Genomic DNA, 19,992 nt, shown 5'->3' with positions numbered 1-19,992 from the left:
TGACCAGTAATAGAAACAAATTCTTTAATTCAATTTAATACAGATTGATGCTATTTTTTCAATAAGTCAATTTTAGTTCCCATTAATTTCAAAACTTATAGGTGAGGCCATTAAATATCTGCAGGTCTAGAGTTCTTTGAGAATGTATTCTGAATTTAAAGAATCTATTTTGACAAGGCTTGACAGCAGGTCTATTGAAGTCTAATCTTCTGCTCCTTCTGAAAAAAAATAGAGAAAATACCCGTTTTATTATATAGCAGTTATGGAAAAAAGCCAAACTTTACACAGTATCTAACTAAAACAGGTTTTCAACAACAAAAATTACAATTTAGAGGTATTATTATACTATATAAAATATAAATTACATAAAACACAGTATTTTTATAAGGTTATTGATTAATTTTACTTTAATTTTTTACTGAGAGAAAAATTGGAGATCTAATAATCTTTTGAAAATTGCAATCTGGTTTAGCATTTTTAATTTAAGTGTTTCACAAGATTCAAATGCAACAGCTCATTTTATATTCATATCGTTTGTTTTATTTTCATTCACTTTTGAATTTGTCAAAGGTCCCCGAGTTCAACTCATAAAATGTTTGCAATTTTAGAATTATTGAGTTTATGACAGAAATTAGGAGGAAAAAAAAGCAAAATTCCGTTTTGAAGTAGGATCAATTATAAGTAACCCTTTTTGACATGCTCAATTCGTTGACTCTATTGTAAATTCATATAGCTCGCTGATCATTTGTTTGCTGCATTTCCTCTATCATTTAATGTTTAAAATTTTTTTAAAATCATTTGTAAGTGTTTAGTCAAATTTCAGTGATTACTAATTCTTTATTATTAGGCGACGCAAAGTTCGAATTTGAATTATCACTTCTGGAAGTGTTTGAATGAAAAAAATAAACATTTCTTAAACAAAAAACTAAGTCAACCTTGCCGGTACCGAAGATCTAACCCAGGACCCGTAGCACATGGGATAGAACCCATTCGCACTCATTCAATAGAAAAGGTGGACGTTAGTTTTGCCTTCAATATTACTGTGCATTAGAGCTTTAGGGAAAGAACCGTTATCATAATATGTTGCTGAGATGGCACACCTTCAGCCTTGATCGGAGAATTTTTTTCTAGCTTTAAAAAGTTAGCTATTAGTGATTTTCTTGCCTTAGAGTTAAGTCTTTGAGACTTTCTTCAACCTCACAACAATGCAAGAAAAATAATTTTGTGTATAAAGAATTTAATGACTGTACTCATATCTCTCTTCGACAGGACAAAATAAAGAGATCTTTTCATACATGCCAACATTGGAAAAATAAAATAAAGGAGATTTTACTAGCAACATATTTAGACTACAAGAACAGTTTTGATGCATCATGTATAATCATGCAAGTCAGAAACAAAAAGTTCAAAATTGAAAATAACATAAGCACTTATATTTAGCGAAGTAAAAATTATGTATATAATTCTTAACCCAAAAAAGATTTTTTTTAAACATTATTTACAATTACTTAAACTATAAACACTCAACATACTACAGTACTGGCAATAGCATCATTTGTCGAGGAATAAGAAAAGTATTTTTACCATTAACAGATGCTCTATTGCCAAAAATGTTGTTTTGAGAATATACGAGTAAACAGGAGATAGTCTTAAAATACAGAAGTTGTCGTTAAAAATCAGGAGATTTGGCAGATATGTCTCTTGTTCCACCATACAGTGGACTATATTTGGTACTATCTGGATCTCTAAAGCACTTCACAATTCAAGTTGGACCTGACAAGCAGACTGTTAGCAGAGACAGATTAAAGCCAGCATTTCAGCTTTCTGAAACATGCATGTTAGATTAAGCATAAGAAATTTCCTGTGTGACCGCCATATTGTTGATCCTATTGGTGAAGTGTTCCCGACTTCGTCACCATAAATTGCTGACGTCATTTTGCCACTTTCAATTTTAAAAAAATTTATATCTTAAACAATAACTCTATAATACAATTAACGATAAAAAAAACAACAGTAATTTTGATTATCCTATAAGCACCTTTTAAGCACTTTGAAAAAAATATCATAATTAGACAGGGTTGGCAAGTTTTTGATAATTGATGGTTTTATTTGCTTGCTAGTGGAACAAGAAATTAACAAGAGAAAGGAAATTTTCTATCGCTAATAGGGAGAAAAAAAGGAGACAAGGTTTAGTTGGTCCCTGTAATCAGCAAAAATTCGAGAGATTTACTGATTCTATTACAGAGGGCGGAAAATGAAGTCTAAAATTGAGAATCTATTGCAAAATGCAGCAGAGTTGCACATGAGAGAAAAAAAGCCTTACCACTGAATCCAGCTCAGTATACGCAAGCGCGGACGCGAAAGTATTTCATTAAACATGTAAAAAAATGATGTTATCATACACTACAGACAGACTGTAAGCAGAAATAGATTGGGGTTGAATTAATTGTGAAAACTTGGAATAGGACAATGTCTTTTTGCATAATTTGTGGCGAAAATCAACATGAAAAATATCACATTTTGAAAAAGGAAAAATTAAGCACTTTTTAAAAACACCCATTGAAAAAAGCACCTTTAAGGGTTTTAAAAAAATGAAAATCGAAAATAAGCACCTTTAAAAAACACCACGAACCCTGTTAAATTAATAATTTACGTCATTCCACTTTTTTTTTTTTGCACTATCAAGCATTGGAAGTTTTATAAAACTGTAAAATCTTCCAACTGAAAAATGGGACATTTATTCAAATCACATTTACTTCAAAGCTAAAAGTGAATACTTAATACATCAAAAAATAAAATAAATAAAAGAATACCATTTAATTCATCATCTGCTTCGTCATCGTCCTCATCATCATCTTCAGTATCAAAAGTATTATCGGGAATGTCGTAAAGGCGAATAACAGGCTGTAAAGGAAAGAAAAAAACTTATACTAATAATATAAGGTTTTATTATATTCAGCCAGGCACGTTACAAGTAAATGTAAGGTGTACAAACGTATTTCCTAAACCAAAAATAAAAAACATCAATAATATTAATCTACACACTTTCAGAAATCCACAACCACTTAGAAAAAAGCACACTTATTTGCTATTAGAATAATGTTTAAAAAAAAAAGTACTTTTATGTAACTAATACTGTTATTCATTTTCCCTGTCCTTTTTTTAATATTTCAATTAATTCTAATCCAGATTTTTTCCCTGTTCTGAGGCAAACTCTGTTTTTAAAAATTAAAAACAATTTAGTGTTTAATATATATAATATAACATAAGTAATAATATAACAATAAGATAAAACAGTTTAGGGTTTTAAAAATCCCAAGTACAATGTAGTACATAAAAATCTAGATTTTAAAAGCATTTTTCTAAATTAAGTATAATAAAACATAAAGACATGAAAGCACAAATCGGCCTATCCGACACAAACAATATTAAATAAATCTAATGAGATTATATTTTTAAAAAAAGGAAAAAAAGAGAGAATTAATACTATTTGTAGATTATCTCAAGGTCACAAGATCCTGAAGGAAAAGAAAACAAACTTTGCAACATTTGCTTGTAATGGGCAACTTTTTAAATTCATATTAGATATTAGATCAAAATTCATGTAATTGTTAATAAGGATTTTTCCTAACTGCCAACATGGATAAGAAAAAATCCACTAGATTCTACGAAATAAAATAAACTTCATGATAATTGCAAGACTTACTACATATTTTACACATAGGGAATTTTAGAGATTTCATAGTCATCAAAATAGAAAATCTGCAATAATTTCCAGTTATGATTCGACATTAAGCATACTTGAAATGTTTACAGATAATTTCAAATATAATTAGGCATATAATTCCTCAAAGATAGTTTAAAGATTTTTTTAATTAATCTAAGAAGAGAGTTCTGAATAAAAATAAATTGACAGTTCAGAACAAAAAAAGTTTTCAACTTATTTCTATAAATGAAGTTTGCTTCATTATGTATTAGTAATACTTATTTACAGATTCAAGAAAGCAAGCAGTAATCAGTACATAAAAACTATCACAATAGGGACTATTACTGAATCTTGGAGAATTTTCTAAAATGCACAAAATCTGGGAGAATTTTAATTAAAGCAGTAGAAACTGGCAAAATCCAGTAGTCTACTGGAAAATCTGGAGTTGGCAGCTATGATTTTTGAATAAATGTCAAAATCAATTTATTATAATCATTAACCAACACCCATTTTTATCCACTAATTATTCTTTAATCAATATATTTTTAATGTTCATATTTTTTTTAATTGCAAATCAGAAGTCAGCCAACTGTTTTAATAAAACTTTCACACATACTTTATTAGGATCTTTCATAATGAGATATTTTCCTTCCTTCAACTTCATGCAGGTGTCTATGATACAACGGAGAATACCCCAAGCATTGTCCATATTCAAATTAATTTGATCTGCAAACTCTTTAGGCTTAAACTGCTGAGTTCCTAGAATGGCATGCTTAGCGGAGTCACGCACATGAACACGTGAGACATAGCTGGAAAAGTAAATAGAGAATGAGATTTTGTAACATTTCTCATGTTAAAAAAAAAAAAAGAAAAAAAAAGAGAAGCTATATCATACCCAAATTTAATTTGATCAGAGCCAGCTAACAATGCCTGCACAGTCCATTTTGCTAGTTTGCAAGAATTGTTCTTCAGCTCGTTGGCCAGAACTGCACCTCTTTGAGTGTCTAATTTCTGCCTCCAATCTATACCACCAGAAGTCTAAAATAAAAAGAAAGATTCTCTTTTGAAAAAAATTACACAGGATTAAAATTCATTCTTTCACATATTATATAACTTTTATATTAAAGCACGCAGGTGAAATTTTATTTGTTTGAAATAAAATTTCGAGAAAAAAGGAAGGTTATCCCAAGGAGCTAACAGATACCAAAATCACTTCCACAGAAAAGAAAGAAAAAAAAAATGCTACTCAGAAGAAATTATGAGCAATAAATAATCAGTTTAAGATTTTAATAACTACGAGCATGTAATGAAAATGATTCAAAAATAAATTAATCTGAATGAATTTTATAAATATATACAATACAGAATCCGTTATCCGGAAATCAGAAAACCGGAACGAAATTCAATAAATTTCCACGCCATTTTTTTTAAAAAAGTGTTTTTTCCTCATAAGATTTTAGGATTTTTCTTTCCTTTTTGAAAGATGTTTACCCTAACATCATTTTGAAAATAATCATTAGTGTATTACCTCATTGTTTGTTCTTCTCTTGAAGATAATTTCCAAATATTTTATCTTTTTTTAGTTGGGTTTAACAATAAAAAAACGGCTTTTTGTAGCTATTCAGAAAACCGGAAAAATCAGTTATACGGAATAGTGATGGTCCCGGATAGTCGGTTCCCTACTGTATATATTTAAGGAATGGAGCATAGACCATTCCTGAAAATATATCCCAGGTATAACTTGACATAGCTTAAAAGGTTCAACAATAGTTCCTATAAAGTATCAACAACAATGTGGTCCGAGAAGTTCTACCATTTTGAACGTCATTTATTGTAGCAATGTGATCAAAATCCTGGACAATCTGACGAATCAAACGACAACAGACACAGTAAAGAAAAAATCTTTTCAAAAGATGGAAAATTAAGCACTTTTTGCAAACTAAGAATAAAAAAAGCACCTTTAAAGGCTTTTAAAAAAAGTGAATCAAAAGCACTTTTTAAAAACACTACACACCCTGATTAAGAGTCCAGGTGAAACTGGAAATATCTAATAAAGTTGCCAGCAGGATATTTTTTTTGTTGGAATAAATAAATAAAAGTACATTTTGCTGCTTTTCCATTTTGCCCAGACAAGAATATACAAGCTATTTTATTTCTTAAAAAAATGAAATAAAAAAAATATATATCTAAAACCTAAAAAAAAAAGTTGCATTTGCAGTGTGTACTATATTGGCAAAATGAAAACGTATAAATATTTTTTATAAAAAGTTCATATAAACTGAAAGGTACACAACATGACTGAAGATTTACAATACAAAGAAACTTTGAGATAGTTCTTGTACTGAAACCCACTCAAACATTACTAATTCTAAACTCCTTAATTGCTGCTGAAAACTCAGTAATTATAACGTTGAATGATTACAGAATGTTTGTTACCCAAATAAAACTATTTAGAATGAGATGTATTTTCATAGCCTATTATTTAATAGAATCAAAAGTTTTTTTGGAAACAATTAGAAGATTTACTTTTAAATATAAAACAGTATCAATCTACATTTTACTAAGTTTCATTAAGGAATAAATAAGTTTATGCATTTATACAATCATAACCTAATTCTATAAATACTTACTCTAGGATCCCATTCATTTAAAGCTTTAATATTAATAAATTGTGTTTCGGAGTTGGGACCTAACATAACAGCATCATGTTCACAACGTACAATCAACTCCACACCATCTCCCAGATCCCAAGTACGATACCTGCAATACAAAAGGATTTTAAACATACTGTGTATGGTTACTATCTACAACTGCAAAAAAAGAAAAAAAAATAGAGTAGTCCTAAAATGAAATTTAATTATCAAAATTTTCTAGAGTAAAATTTAATGAGATCTGCAGTTTATATAGTAGTAATTTTGTCATGACATTGCTCCAAGTCTTAAATTGGCTTATTATAAAAATCAGATATTGAAGTGCTGAAATAAAAAAAATTCCCTAATAATCCTTTAAAACTTTTTGTTTTGTTTAAAAGGGTTGTAAAATTGCAACACAATTCAAAGTGAAAAAAATTATCAAACCTACATCATGTAGCCAAATCTTTCAAAAACAAAAAATAAGCAGATTTTTAAGTACATTTTTAGCATTCAAAAAATATTTGTAAGCACTATATACATTGACAAAATGTAAAATAATTTTCAAAGACTTTACACGATCATGATAAAAAAAACTAGTATCTGACAAAGAACTCTTTTTCTTGATTACATTAGTTATTATAAAATGATAAAGAGATTTTTCGATTCGATATCAGACGGTGGAAAATGAAGCCTGAAATCAAGAATATCTTGCAAAATGCAACAGAGTTGCACATGAGAGTGCAACAATCTCACCGAACTCAGCTCAGTATACACACAAGCGGACTCGTAAGTATTTCATCAAACATGTAAAAGGATTGGCGCTTTCATACGCTACGGATTGAGAGTACATCAAAACGGATTGTGGTTGAACGCTTTTGCACAAAACATGGCGAAAATAGACATGGTAAAGAAGAAAAAAAAGTCTCATTTTGGAAAAGGGAAAATGAAGCACTTTTAAAAACACCTAATGAAAAAAGCACATTTAAGGGCTTTTAAAAAAGGAAAATAAACACTTTTAAAAAACACTATGCCCCCGTACAATTATGTAAGATTCAAAAAATAAAAAGGAATCTAATAATTGTATTCATTTCGATATCTGATGAATACAAGATGACTATTAGCACCAAGACCAGATGGGATCAATTTGCCACCTCCCCCCATTTTCCTATTGCATCACAATTAGAAAAATAACTTACTAAAGCATTGACTACATTGGATTCTTCATAATTTGACCCAATTTAAGTGCTTATTTTATGATTCAGGTGTTAGCCTTAAGGAAACGTATATATTTGAACCTTACACCTAGAATGTCAGAGCGGCCACTCAGGCATTTTGATAGATATCCCTAGTAGTTTTGGCTATAAGGTACCATTTTCTATACATAAGGTACCAGAGTTTCACAAAAATAAAACTAACAAATCTATAATTAATATTATGAAAGAAAAGGAAACACATTTATTTAAGAAACAAATGCATACATATAATTGAAAAGCTTTTGTTAATAAATTGGAAGTCAACGACGTCCTATTTGATTAAATATTTTAGTAAACCAAATTGAATAAAATACAATAATATGCTTTTATTATATTATAATTGATCTACATAAAAACAATTTGGAAGGTCTAAACAAACCCTTTCAGTCTTTCATTTGTTTAATTGTTAGATTAACAACTAAGCAAATGTCATTTTTTTTAAGCGTAAAGGTTCAAAGATTAAAAAATAAATAACGAAGGACAAATTAATTAACTAAGCGCTGCCAATAAATTATTTTCTTTTTTTATTTCTATAACTGCATCGAATAGCAAAATATTTAAAAATGAATGTATTACAATAGAAGCTAAATTATTCAAAACTAATGGGACAAAGCATAAGCCAAAAATTGAAGTTGTTAAATTTTAGGGAATACAATTTTTTTCTTTTTTAAATTATAAATAAAACTATTATTTATGTGATAAACGACATGAAGTATTGCAAGTTCTAATTGTAAGGTGTTAACCAAGAGTTACTATGAAATTAAATACTTATAAGCTTATCTGTCACTTTATCACAAAATGGTTACATATAATGTGATTGTAATACAATATTAGACCACAATTTATGAATTAAACACAATTTACTCCGCAGAAAAACAGATTTTATAATTTAAAAAAATTGAATAAAATGTCAAAGAATTCAGGCATTTGTGGTGAAAAATACCATATTTTTATGTATATATGCAATTAAAATCTGAGTATTGTGCTGTTATTTAACAGAAATTCTGAAAATCTGCAAGAAACTCACGTTAAAAAAAAAACACTAAGAAACACTTAAAAATAAAAACAGGATTGCCACACTAATCTCGAAAAAAAAAAAAAAAAAAAAAAAAAAAAAAAAAAAAAAAAAAAAAAAAAAAANATTGTGTGAAAACTCAATTATAATGTTGAAAAACTCAATAATTAACACTACAGAATGTTCGTTACCCAAATAAAACTATTTAGAATCAGATTTATTTTCATCGCCTATTATTTAATAGAATCAAAAATGTTTTTTCGGAAACAAGTATTTAGAAGATTTACTTTAAATATAAAACAGTATCAATCTACATTTTACCGAGTTTCATAAAGGAATAAATAAGTTTATGCATTTATACAATCATAACCTAATTTTATAAATACTTACTCTAGGGTCCCATTCATTTAAAGCTTTAATATTAATAAATTGTGTTTCGGAGTTAGGACCTAACATAACAGCATCATGTTCACAACGTACAATCAACTCCACACCATCTCCCAGATCCCAAGTACGATACCTGTAATGCAAAAGGATTTTAAACATACTGTGCATGGTTACCAATCTACGACTGCAAAAAAAAAAAAAAAAAAAAAAAAAAAAAAAAAAAAAAAAAAAAAAAAAANAAAAAAAAAAAAAAAAAGTGGCCGCTTTGATAGATATCCCTAGTAGTTTTGGCAATAAGGTACCCTTTTCTATACTTAAGGTACCAGAGTTTCACAAAAATAAAACTAATCTATAATTAATAATCTAACAAATCTATAATTAATATTATGAAAGAAAAGAAAACTCATTTATTTAAGAAACAAATGTATACATATAATTGAAAAGCTTTTGTTAATGAATCGGAAGACAACGACGTCCTATTTGATTAAATATTTCAGTAAACCAAATTGAATAAAATAGAATATTATGCTTTTATTATATTATAATTGATCTACACAAAAACAATTTGGAAGGGCCCAACAAACCCTTTCAGCTTTTCCTTTGTTTGACAATTGTTTAATTGTTAGATTAACAATTACGCAAATGTCTTTTTTTAAGCGTAAAGGTTCAAAGATGAAAAAATAAATAAATAAACGAAGTACAAATTAATTAACTAAGCGCCGCCAATAAATTATTTTCTTTTTTTATTTCTATAACAGCATCGAATAGGGGCATTAAAGCAAAATATTTTAAAATGAATGTGTTACAATAGAAGCTAAATTATTCATAACTAATGGGACAAAGCATAAGCCAAATATTGAAGTTGTTAAATATTTGGGAATACCATTTTTTTCTTTTTTAAACTATAAATAAAACAATTATTTATGTGATAATCGCCATAAAGTATTGCAAGTTCTAATTGTAATGTGTCAACCAAGAGGTACTATGAAATTAAATACTTATAAGCTTTTCTGTGGCTTTATCACAAAATGGTTATATATATAGTGTGTGATTATACCACAATTTATGAACTTAACACAATTCACTGCAGAAAAACAGATTGTGTAATTTAAAAAATTAAATAAAGTGTCAAACAATTCAGGCATTTGTGGTGAAAAATACCATATTTTTATGACATTTCAATTAAAATCTGAGTATTGTGCTGTTATTAAACAGAAATTCTGAAAACCTGCAGGATTGCCACACTAACCTGGAAAAAAACAACTACCTATACATATTATGCAAAATATATTAATAGGAAACACACAATCACTGTGCTCTTGTGTGAGCTATAATGATCTAACTGTACTATTTTTGAGTGCAAAACAAAAACTATTTCGATTTGGTAGAAAAAAAAACAGTTGAACTTATTGCCATAGTAAATGAAATAGTTTAGTATAGTTTTAAAATCTCATCTTTACATATCATAAATTGCACTCTGAGTGGTCACCATTTAAAAAAATTCCTGTATTTCTCCCAATTTCTTAAAAAAAAAAACTAAAAATTCCACCCAGCATTTCCCCTTTTACTTTAGGTGATTTGTAAATACCCTGTATTCTCCAGGTTTTTCCCTGTGGAGTGGCAACATTGGAAAAGGTGAAACTTAATATTTTTTTTTTTTTTTGCTTTAAAATNGGTCTGAATAAATGGGTTAACATTTTCAAAAGAATACTTCTCTTCTCCCTAAAACAATAATAAATACCTTAATTAATTTACATAGATTTATTTTCATGATAAATTAATAATAATTTCACAATATTTAATTCATAGATAAATGTAGATTTTAGTAGCAATAAACTCAGAGTGATCCATTTCATTAGTTATAAATTTTTTTTGAATATATGATACATTATTTCAAATATTTTTAACAAAATGTAAACTTAGTTTTAGCTCTGTTAATTTTATGTTTAAATTTTAAGATTTGAAAAAGTTTGTATTTAAAAGTAAAAATTTGATACAACCTTAATCATTACAACTTCACTCTTGCCTGAAGTTGTTTATCAAAAAATGTGAAAAATACTTTTAAAATTTTTTTTAAAAAACTTCCAAAGGAAAAGTACAGAAAACAAGTGCCTACCAGGCGAAGAGATATAATTTGACAATTTTTCTAAAACGTTGCACAAATGTAAAAAATAAATTATAGATCATTATTTGATTTATTTAGGTTCTTAAAAATATTAAACAAGCATAAAAAACGACAGCACATTTATTTCAGTCATGCCCAACTTAAACTTAAAAAGAAAAATTTTTTTTTTTGCTACACAACGGAAAACAAACCCAGGCATAGTCAAACGTAGGAACGACCAAAAAGACGAAGTAGTAGAGTCGAGAGAACTATAGAGTACAGATGTGCAAATTCAACACGCGTCGCACCAATGAGGAAAATCCCTCATCAAACATCAGCGGTCAAAGCAAATTGAATATTATGAAGAAATTGAATATTAATTTACTAAAATACACAAAATAACTAAAGATTTTGTAAAAATCAGATTATTACCATTTTCAAAACTTGCTGTGAAAAGTTGTGATTAATAAAGGTAGCTTCCAAAGCTAAATTTCTTGGTGAATTAATACTATTTCCTTCTTCATGAGGTGGCTCAGCAGCAGTTTCATTGACAGTAAGTAAATCTGCAATAATAAGTTAATTTAAAACACTAGTAAGTAAATATCTTTAGTTACTATGTACATTTATTCTCTGGGAGACTTGTATGTTACAATTAATAACAAACAGGTTTTCAGGCTCTATTAGAGAAACAGTGTATGAAGTAAGAGTATTCAAGGATTCATTAATTTACATGAACATTTAGAGGTGACAGACTCTTTTAAAGCCATTCCTTTAAAATAAATGCATGGAAAGTATGAAACTAATTTACAGTAAGACATTCTACTAGCAAATAATATTTTCCAAATACGGCTCTTCATTTTTAAGTTAATAAATATCGAGCATAAATCCAACTTACATAATTTAGATAAGCATGAATTACATAAATACCATATAAGGAGCAGGAATTGTATAAAAAGCATGAAAGAATTGCAAAAAGCATAATTTACATAAAAGCACAAGTTGAGATATGAAAGTATAAACTTACCAAATTCAGAGTCATCTCGTTTATCAAAAAACAACTTATTTCCAACTCTCTGAAATAAAAGAAATATATATTTTTTTAATACAAAAGGAAAAATTTTGGCAACTTTAATATAAAGTAAAATAGCAGGATAAAATATTTACCTGAACTACTACATCCCAAGAGTAAATAGAGCGTGTAGTACACATAAGTGTCGCGATAATAGCATCAGTGGCAAACACATTACCTTCTGATTTAGTTAGCTGTAAATCAAAACAAAGTTATTTTAAAAAAAAAACAATGATATTTCAAACAATATATACATATGTTGCAGAAAATATATATAATCTAAAATGAAATTAACAATGTATTTTACAAAATATAAGTTTTCTTTAAGTATTCAAATATTAGGAAAATGAAATAGTAGGATTTTTTCTATGACTGAGTAGCATTGAAAAGCAGTAACATTATGACTTTGTAGTACAGCCAGTGGTAAAGGGCCAGGGTGAAAAATAGAATTTTATTTATAGTGGAGTGCCAGAGACTGAAATGGAAAAATTTAATTCTGATGGCTATACAGAGAAGAGGGGATTTAACTCTAGAGAGTTTTTAGTTTTTATATTTTTCTGAACATATTTAAATATTAATAGGGTCTTAGTTACATGAAAATGATCAATATTCAAAGCTACTAAAGACACATCACATTTTCTGATATAATTAAATCAATAAAATTATTTTCTTCATGTGAAAAGTATTAATTGATCGCACATTAAAATCAATCTCATAGTAATGTGGTATAAATAACCTAATAAGAAATAACTTAAGATAAAATTTCATGATAATTGTTGCATGGGGAACTAAATATTTTACACATAGGGAATTTTACAGTCATCAAAATAGAAAAACAGCACTATTTTCCGGTTATGATTGAAATGAACTTGAAATGTTATATTTTATGTTTACTCGAAATTTTGAATAGTAATAGGCATTTAATTCTTCAAAGATAGCTAATTTTTTTTTTTTTTCAAATTTAAAAAAGGAAATCTGAGTAAAAATAAACTGAGCATTTTAGAACAAAAAAAGTTTTTAACTGATTTTCATAAAAGAGGTTAGCTTCCTTACGTATTAGTAATACTTGTTTAAATATTCAAGTGAGCAATAATCTGTGCAAAAGTTCCATATAAATGGAGATTCTTTTTTTTTTTATTTCTTAGAAAACTTACTGAAGTTTAAGGGAATTTTCTAAAATATGCAAAAACCAAGAGATCTTTTTTAAACCAGTAGAAACTGGCTAAATTCAACAGAGTTGGCAGTTTGATTAGATTACCACTATTGGTTGGCCACGTATAATGAAAGCAAGAATAAATAAAAAAAAGAAATACCTTTCGAATGATGGGATCATCAGTAGTTGTAACCTTATGGAAAATTCTATTTATTCTTTGTAGCTGTTTCTCTAGCTTACAAGTAACTCTATCATACGACTTGTCATAATACTCGACAGCTCCACAAGTATGTCTGGAAAGTTCAGAAGAATGCATTACAACACAAACAAAATTTTACATTTTATGACACAGAAAACTCAAGACAGCTCTGACTGCACAGAGTGGCTTTTATCTTTCACAAAATACAGGAGAACAAGAAAAATGCCAATATTTTAAGCAATTTTATTTAAAATGTTATTCTCCCTTTTAATGCTTAATTTTTGTTAATGGGTCAAGAGAACTGGATCGTACACCAGCATTTCTTAGATATGAGTAAAGTTTTGATATGTCATGCATAATAGTGTAGGTCAAAAAGAGAAATTCAAAATTGGTAAAATTATAAGCACTTTAAAAATTATGTACATACATCCTAATCTAAAGATTTTTTTAAAACTATCATTTATAATTACTTAAATTATTTTATTTTATAACTGTCATTGAAAAGCTGATCAGAATTTGGGTTAACAACTAATGTTCAACTTGCAGCCTTGTAATTTTGAACCTGATCAAGAAGAAAAGGAAAATCCTGGTATAAGTATTAGGAGAAATTTGCCTTTGTGAAGAACTTTTTGATCGAACTAACCTACATTTGTGTTAGAAGGAGAAAAAAATCCAGAAAACCTCCCACAGTAAGCCAGACGGCAAGGGGACTAACCCATAGATCCGTCTACCACTAGAGATATTTTACATCAGTACTGTGGTCGGTGCAAGCCGGATCCGAATCTGGTTCATCTCAGTGGAAGGTGAACGCTCTATCTCCTGATCCATCGTGACTCTACTTATATTACTATATACTACTAGTACCATTTAAACTACTGCATTACTGGCAATAGCACCATCTGGTGACGAATAACCGATATATTTTTGCCATCAGCGGATATTTTATCCGCAAACTTTTTTATATAAATTTCTTTGCAAAAGGAGAAATTTGAGAATATTTGGGTAAATGGGAGATAGTCGTAAAATACAGGAGACTTGGCAGGCGGGAAAGATTAATTGTTTAAAAAAAAATTAAGTATGAGGAACTCAGAATAAAAGTAAAAATTCAAACTACTTAAATGAGAGTAATAGTAACAACTCAAATAGTGAACAATTAATGAATTAGAAAACAATATAAGAAATATCCTAGAGCACTGTAAATAAAACTTACACATCTTTCCCTTCTCCGACTGAAGGTAAAGATAATTTTCCAAGTCTAGGAAAGTCCATTTCTTCAATGACCTGCCACTCTGGACGGACAGTTACCGAAGCATCACGATTCTTAACAGGAGCTTGACCTTTGTTGTCAAACTTATGACGCATCTGCTTCTGCCATTTTCTAACTTGTTGAATACGATCACTAAAAAATAAAACTCATTTTAGCAAGGTTGATATGATTTGAATCACTCGATTTTTTTAAATAAATAAATAAGGGATAGTTAATTTTTATTAGACACCCTTGTGGTTTTTATAACAGTTACTGGACAGCCGATCCCTAAACCATAAGATTTTTTAAAAATATTAAGCATTATTAATAAAGTATAACAGTGATGATTAGTAAATATGAAAGAAAAAAAATCTTATTTAAATAAAAATTTGAATTTTTTTCCTTAAAAAAATCATGAATTTTGTAAAGAAAAATTTAATGGAGATGATAAAGAATAAAGTTACCGTTCTCGTCCTTTGGCCATTTTTGACAATATTTGCATTTGGGCTTGCTGTGCCTGCTTCATTCTTTCTCGATTACGCATGTTCCTTTGCTAGAAAAATAAAAGAAATAATTAATAAAATTATAAACGTATGTGCGTCATTTTATAAATATTATTAGAGAGATTCAAGGAGACGTTGACATGAACTCATTAAATTAGGTAAGGATACAAAACTAATTATTTATTTTGTAGCTGAAATGAAATACCACAATATCAGCATTCAAGGTTAGCTGACATAAATCAAATGAAGGGTGCGTAGCCAAATCTTAACAAAAAATAAGGAACTTTTAAGCACTCAAAAAATATTTTTAAGCAACATATACATTAAAAAAAAAATTGCAAAATAATGTTCAAAGGCTTTACACGATAAAACAACTAGTTTCTGAAAAGAACTCTTTTCTTGATTATATTAGCCGCCACCATAAAAAGATTGATAGATTTTTCGGTTCAATTTCAGAGGGTGGAAAATGAAGACTGAAATTGAGAATATCTTGCAAAATGCAGCAGAGTTGCACACGAGAGTGCTAGAAACTCACTGAACCCAGCTCAGTATATGCACATGCGGACCCGTAAGTATTTCATCAGACATGTAAAATGATTGGTGCTTTCATACGCTAAGGCCTGACGGCAGGCTGAAATGGATTGCAAAAATATGGAATAGAACAATATAAAAAGCACACTTTTGCACAATATGTGGTGAAAATCAATATGGTAAAGAAAAAAATTTCATTTTCAATAAGGGAAAATCAAACACTTTTTAAAAAAATATCTAATGAAAAATGCATCTTTAAGGGCTTTTAAAAAACGAAAATCAAAAATAAGCACCTTTAAGCACTTTTTAAAAATGCTATGCACCATGAAATACTTTGAAATTTTGGGTTAATAATTGGTGAGTATTACTTTAATTTGCATAAAACTGAATCTATAATTTTTGTATTGGTAACATGATAGGATTATTTCTTGACAAAAATTAACCACATTAAAAACCATTTACAAAATTGAAGTACATCTTACACATAATTATATATGGTATTTTAAAAACATTACTTGATTCATACGGAAACGTCCTCTATGATGCATGGGCTTATGAACCCTAGTTGTATCTACTAATTGGAAAGTAGTTTCATCTTCTTCATGGAAATAAGCATACTGACTGCCAGCTCCAAACTGAGATTGATACTTATCTAAAACAAATTTTAAATTGTTACCAGAAATTTTGAGCTAATCAATGCAGTCAAACAGAAATATAAAAATAAAGAACAAATAAGTTTGATCTCTTAACTTTTAATGCCTGCTAAAAAACAACTTCATAAAATAAGGCATAGTTCATTACTTAATTATACAGTAGAAAGCTTGATTATTTTTACATAGAAATTTTTTAAACAAACAATAATATATAAGACTTATTGATCAAACTAAATTGCAAAAACTCAAGATACTCACTAGCATATCTACGATCTTGATAGGTGCTTCCAGTCCAATCGGCAACCTGTAATCAGTTAAAATTTATATTAGTTAGCATTAATACAATGATCTTGTTTTGATATAAAAATAGTAATAATTATGCATCTTAGTAGTACCCACAGCAACCTATAGAATTCGTAACCGTGGAGGTTCAGGGGATAGAGCATTCGCTTTCCAATCAGATGAACCCGATTCAATTTCCAGCTATGAATGCTCGATACGAATTGACCATTCATCATCAATTATATATACGAATTGACCATACCGGCCACAGTGCTGAAGTAAAGTATCCTCAGTGGTAGACTGATCATGGGTTAGATTCTATTTGTCATCAGGATAACAGTGATAGGGCTTTTCAGGGTGCATAGTGAGATTTTTCAACAAAAAATAAGCACTTTTAAGTACTTTCTTAGCACTCAAAAAAATACTTTTAATCACTTTCCAAAAACAAAAAATCATATTTTCAAAAAACTTTACTTAATGAAAATAAAATAACTAGTTTCTGATAAATATTGCAGAGAAAATTTAGAAAAGCATTCATTTTTGTAATTTAAAACAACAATAGACAAGGCAGAGAAAAAAAAATCTGTTTTCAAAAGATATTACCACCTTTTACAAATCCAAAAAAGAAAAAGGACCTCGATGGGCTTTACAAAATGTAAATCAAAAATTAACAACTTTAAGCACTTTTGCTACAAATCGTTTGAAGACGCCCCCCTTTTACATGGTCATTTCTTTCAACTTGTTTTTGTGGGATATATCTATTTCACTGAGGAAAGCAAGTGCGCTCAGTCTTAGTTTCTTCATCATTGTGGCACACGAAAAAGTTAAAAAAAAAAATCACAAGGCACTATCATCTGGAATATCACCACTATAATATCAACTCATAGCTATCCCTGGGTAAATGTCTACCTTGGCAATTTTAATTAGTTAAGACAGGTAACGTGATGGAAATAGTCCAAACACATTGATGAAAGTTATTTGAATTGATAACCCACAGAATTATGACTGAAAATGTAAATTAATTTGTCTTCTTTTATTATCCATTATAAGACTGCATTATATTATTAACAATCAAGATAGCAACAACATGATTCTTTTTCTGAGAACCAAATACTTCCTCATTATTTAATGAAATAAATAGAAAATTTCAGTTAAATAAAAATTCACTAGCATTGAAAATATATAAAATAGTTTACTTAGGTAAAATTGATAAATCAGATAGAATGAGTTCCTAAGTGTAGATTATGGTGTAAATTGAATATTTTGAGTTAACATTTATTGTTGTTATTTTGGGCGCTGAAATGTTTTAAATACCAGGGGTCTGTTTAGAAGAAATTTGGGTCCGTTAACGGACCCTTCACAAAATATCTTTTCATAAAAACGGACCCTTCACAAAATATTTTAACTTAAAAACGGACCCTTCACAAAATGATTTTTCTTTTAATCGGACCCTTCACAAATTTGTTTATCTTCATTATTATTTTGTTAATCGAATAACCCCTTTCCAGGGCAGAAAACAAGAAAGATGGATGTAAACGAATTAAGTTTTGTCTTCAGTAGACGATTCTTCCATTATTCGTCCGAAATGAATATTCTGCTTTCAGCAGTATAGGCTAAATACCAGATATTTGTATGTTGCATCTCTAATTTAGAAGCAGCAATTGTTGTTTATTTTTTAAAATTTAATTTTTTTAATTATAATTTTACAGTGTTGAGCATAATCTTTTATATCTTTACAATTGCAAAAGTTTTTTTTTTTGTTGCAATAACGGACCCTATTTGCACTAATTCATAACAGCGGACCCTGTTTGAAAGAATGTGAGTAATTTTTTCACAATTTCACGAAAAACAGACCTTTCACAAAATGTCTAGACAGACCCCTGAATACTAAAACAGGAATTGTGGGGATATTTCAGTATTGAGATTGGTCGCACCAACCACAATCCCCCAAGTGCCAAATAGATTTTATATGTGCAAATTTATTAAAAAAAATAAATACATTTGCCTGGAGGTGGCTACAAGTTAGAGGAGATTTCTGCATCGTGATAAGTGGCAGAATATTTGCCAAGACAGGGCAACACCCTGCGAGAAACTAAAAAAAAAAAAAAAAAAAAAAAAAANCCTGAGAGAAAAAAAAAAAACATCACAGAAAGGGACCAACTCGAATGGTATAACTCATAGTCACCCCTAGGGCAAACATCAAATGTTTGTTTTTTTAAAAATTTGCAAGCTTTAAATCTAGTTGGTACCTTGGCGATTGCAGTTGGAGAGACAGATTATGATACGGATACCTTTCGAGTTCGTCCATTTCTGTGATGTTTTTTTTAGTTTCTTGCCCTCAGCTGCCAAGACTTGGCGATTATTCTGCCACAGATCACGATACGGAAATATCTCCATTACTAATTAATATATATACACACATAAAGATGTTAGTTTTTTTATTTATCTGAGCTGTTTAAAATGGATAACTATCATTATACCCCAATTCAATAATATAGCTAAGTTTTGATAAATTTTCACAAATGACTAAACTTAATTCTATATATAAAAAAATATATGTTATTGAGTCATAAAAAGAATAATATTTCTACCCTGCCACCGAGTATTCGGTATTCCGCAAAATCACTGTTCGTTACTATGCAGTACACTGCATTCGTACGATATTGGAGTGCGTTTAAAAAATAGTTATAGAACAAAACAAATATTATCAGAGTGAATAAAAGCACACTTTTAAAAAAATGATACGTAGTTGACAAGAAATATCTTTTAACACTACCTTTCCCAGACGATCATTTTTTGAAAATTGTTGATAAGGCATGTCCTTAAATTGATCCGGTAAAGAGCATGGTCCCCAACCATTTGGATTATCTTGAATTACCGGGGGCACAAAATGAAATTTAGGCGTCTGCTCTGTCGTCTCTTCCTCTTTGGTTTCCATTGTTTTATTTATTTTCAAATTAATTTCAAATAGATACCATGCTTAGAGATGAGTTGCCAACGAAACCGTACACGTACAGTTAAAGTTTCAGTGAAACATAACTACACATATATTATTATTTATAGGGAAAAAGCACAAAATGTTTTTTTTCTAAATTATTTAATTCAATTTATTTAGAGTTATTTAAGCATTTAATATTAAAAATGACAATTTATAGATTTTCTTTCATTATTTTTTTTCATTAAAAGTTGGAGAAAAAGTACTTTTTTTAATTCTAGAGATTGGGTGGCTTGCAGAATCTGGTCCAACGATTGAATGTT

The 19,992-nt window shown here is 28.9% G+C and overlaps 1 protein-coding gene across 1 annotated transcript; it reads right to left on the bottom strand.

Moving 5' to 3' along the window:
- Positions 1 to 7: 7 nt before the first annotated feature.
- LOC107443003 (eukaryotic translation initiation factor 3 subunit d1) lies at positions 8 to 19,766 on the bottom strand. Its single transcript, XM_071184955.1, has 15 exons — positions 19,511 to 19,766; positions 16,711 to 16,756; positions 16,315 to 16,451; positions 15,230 to 15,318; positions 14,730 to 14,918; positions 13,481 to 13,613; positions 12,263 to 12,361; positions 12,123 to 12,171; positions 11,531 to 11,661; positions 10,637 to 10,716; positions 8,998 to 9,154; positions 4,602 to 4,744; positions 4,323 to 4,515; positions 2,814 to 2,904; positions 8 to 218 (listed from the first exon to the last, which is right to left on the bottom strand). Exons 1-15 carry the CDS (start codon positions 19,670 to 19,672, stop codon positions 202 to 204), a joined length of 1,716 nt encoding a protein of 571 aa, XP_071041056.1. The 5' UTR covers positions 19,673 to 19,766; the 3' UTR covers positions 8 to 201.
- Positions 19,767 to 19,992: the final 226 nt, after the last annotated feature.

This window comes from Parasteatoda tepidariorum, chromosome 9 (genome assembly GCF_043381705.1).
Source record: "Parasteatoda tepidariorum isolate YZ-2023 chromosome 9, CAS_Ptep_4.0, whole genome shotgun sequence".
NCBI classification, from domain to species: Eukaryota; Metazoa; Arthropoda; class Arachnida; order Araneae; family Theridiidae; genus Parasteatoda; species Parasteatoda tepidariorum.
This window is presented reverse-complemented; position numbering and strand designations above follow the sequence as displayed.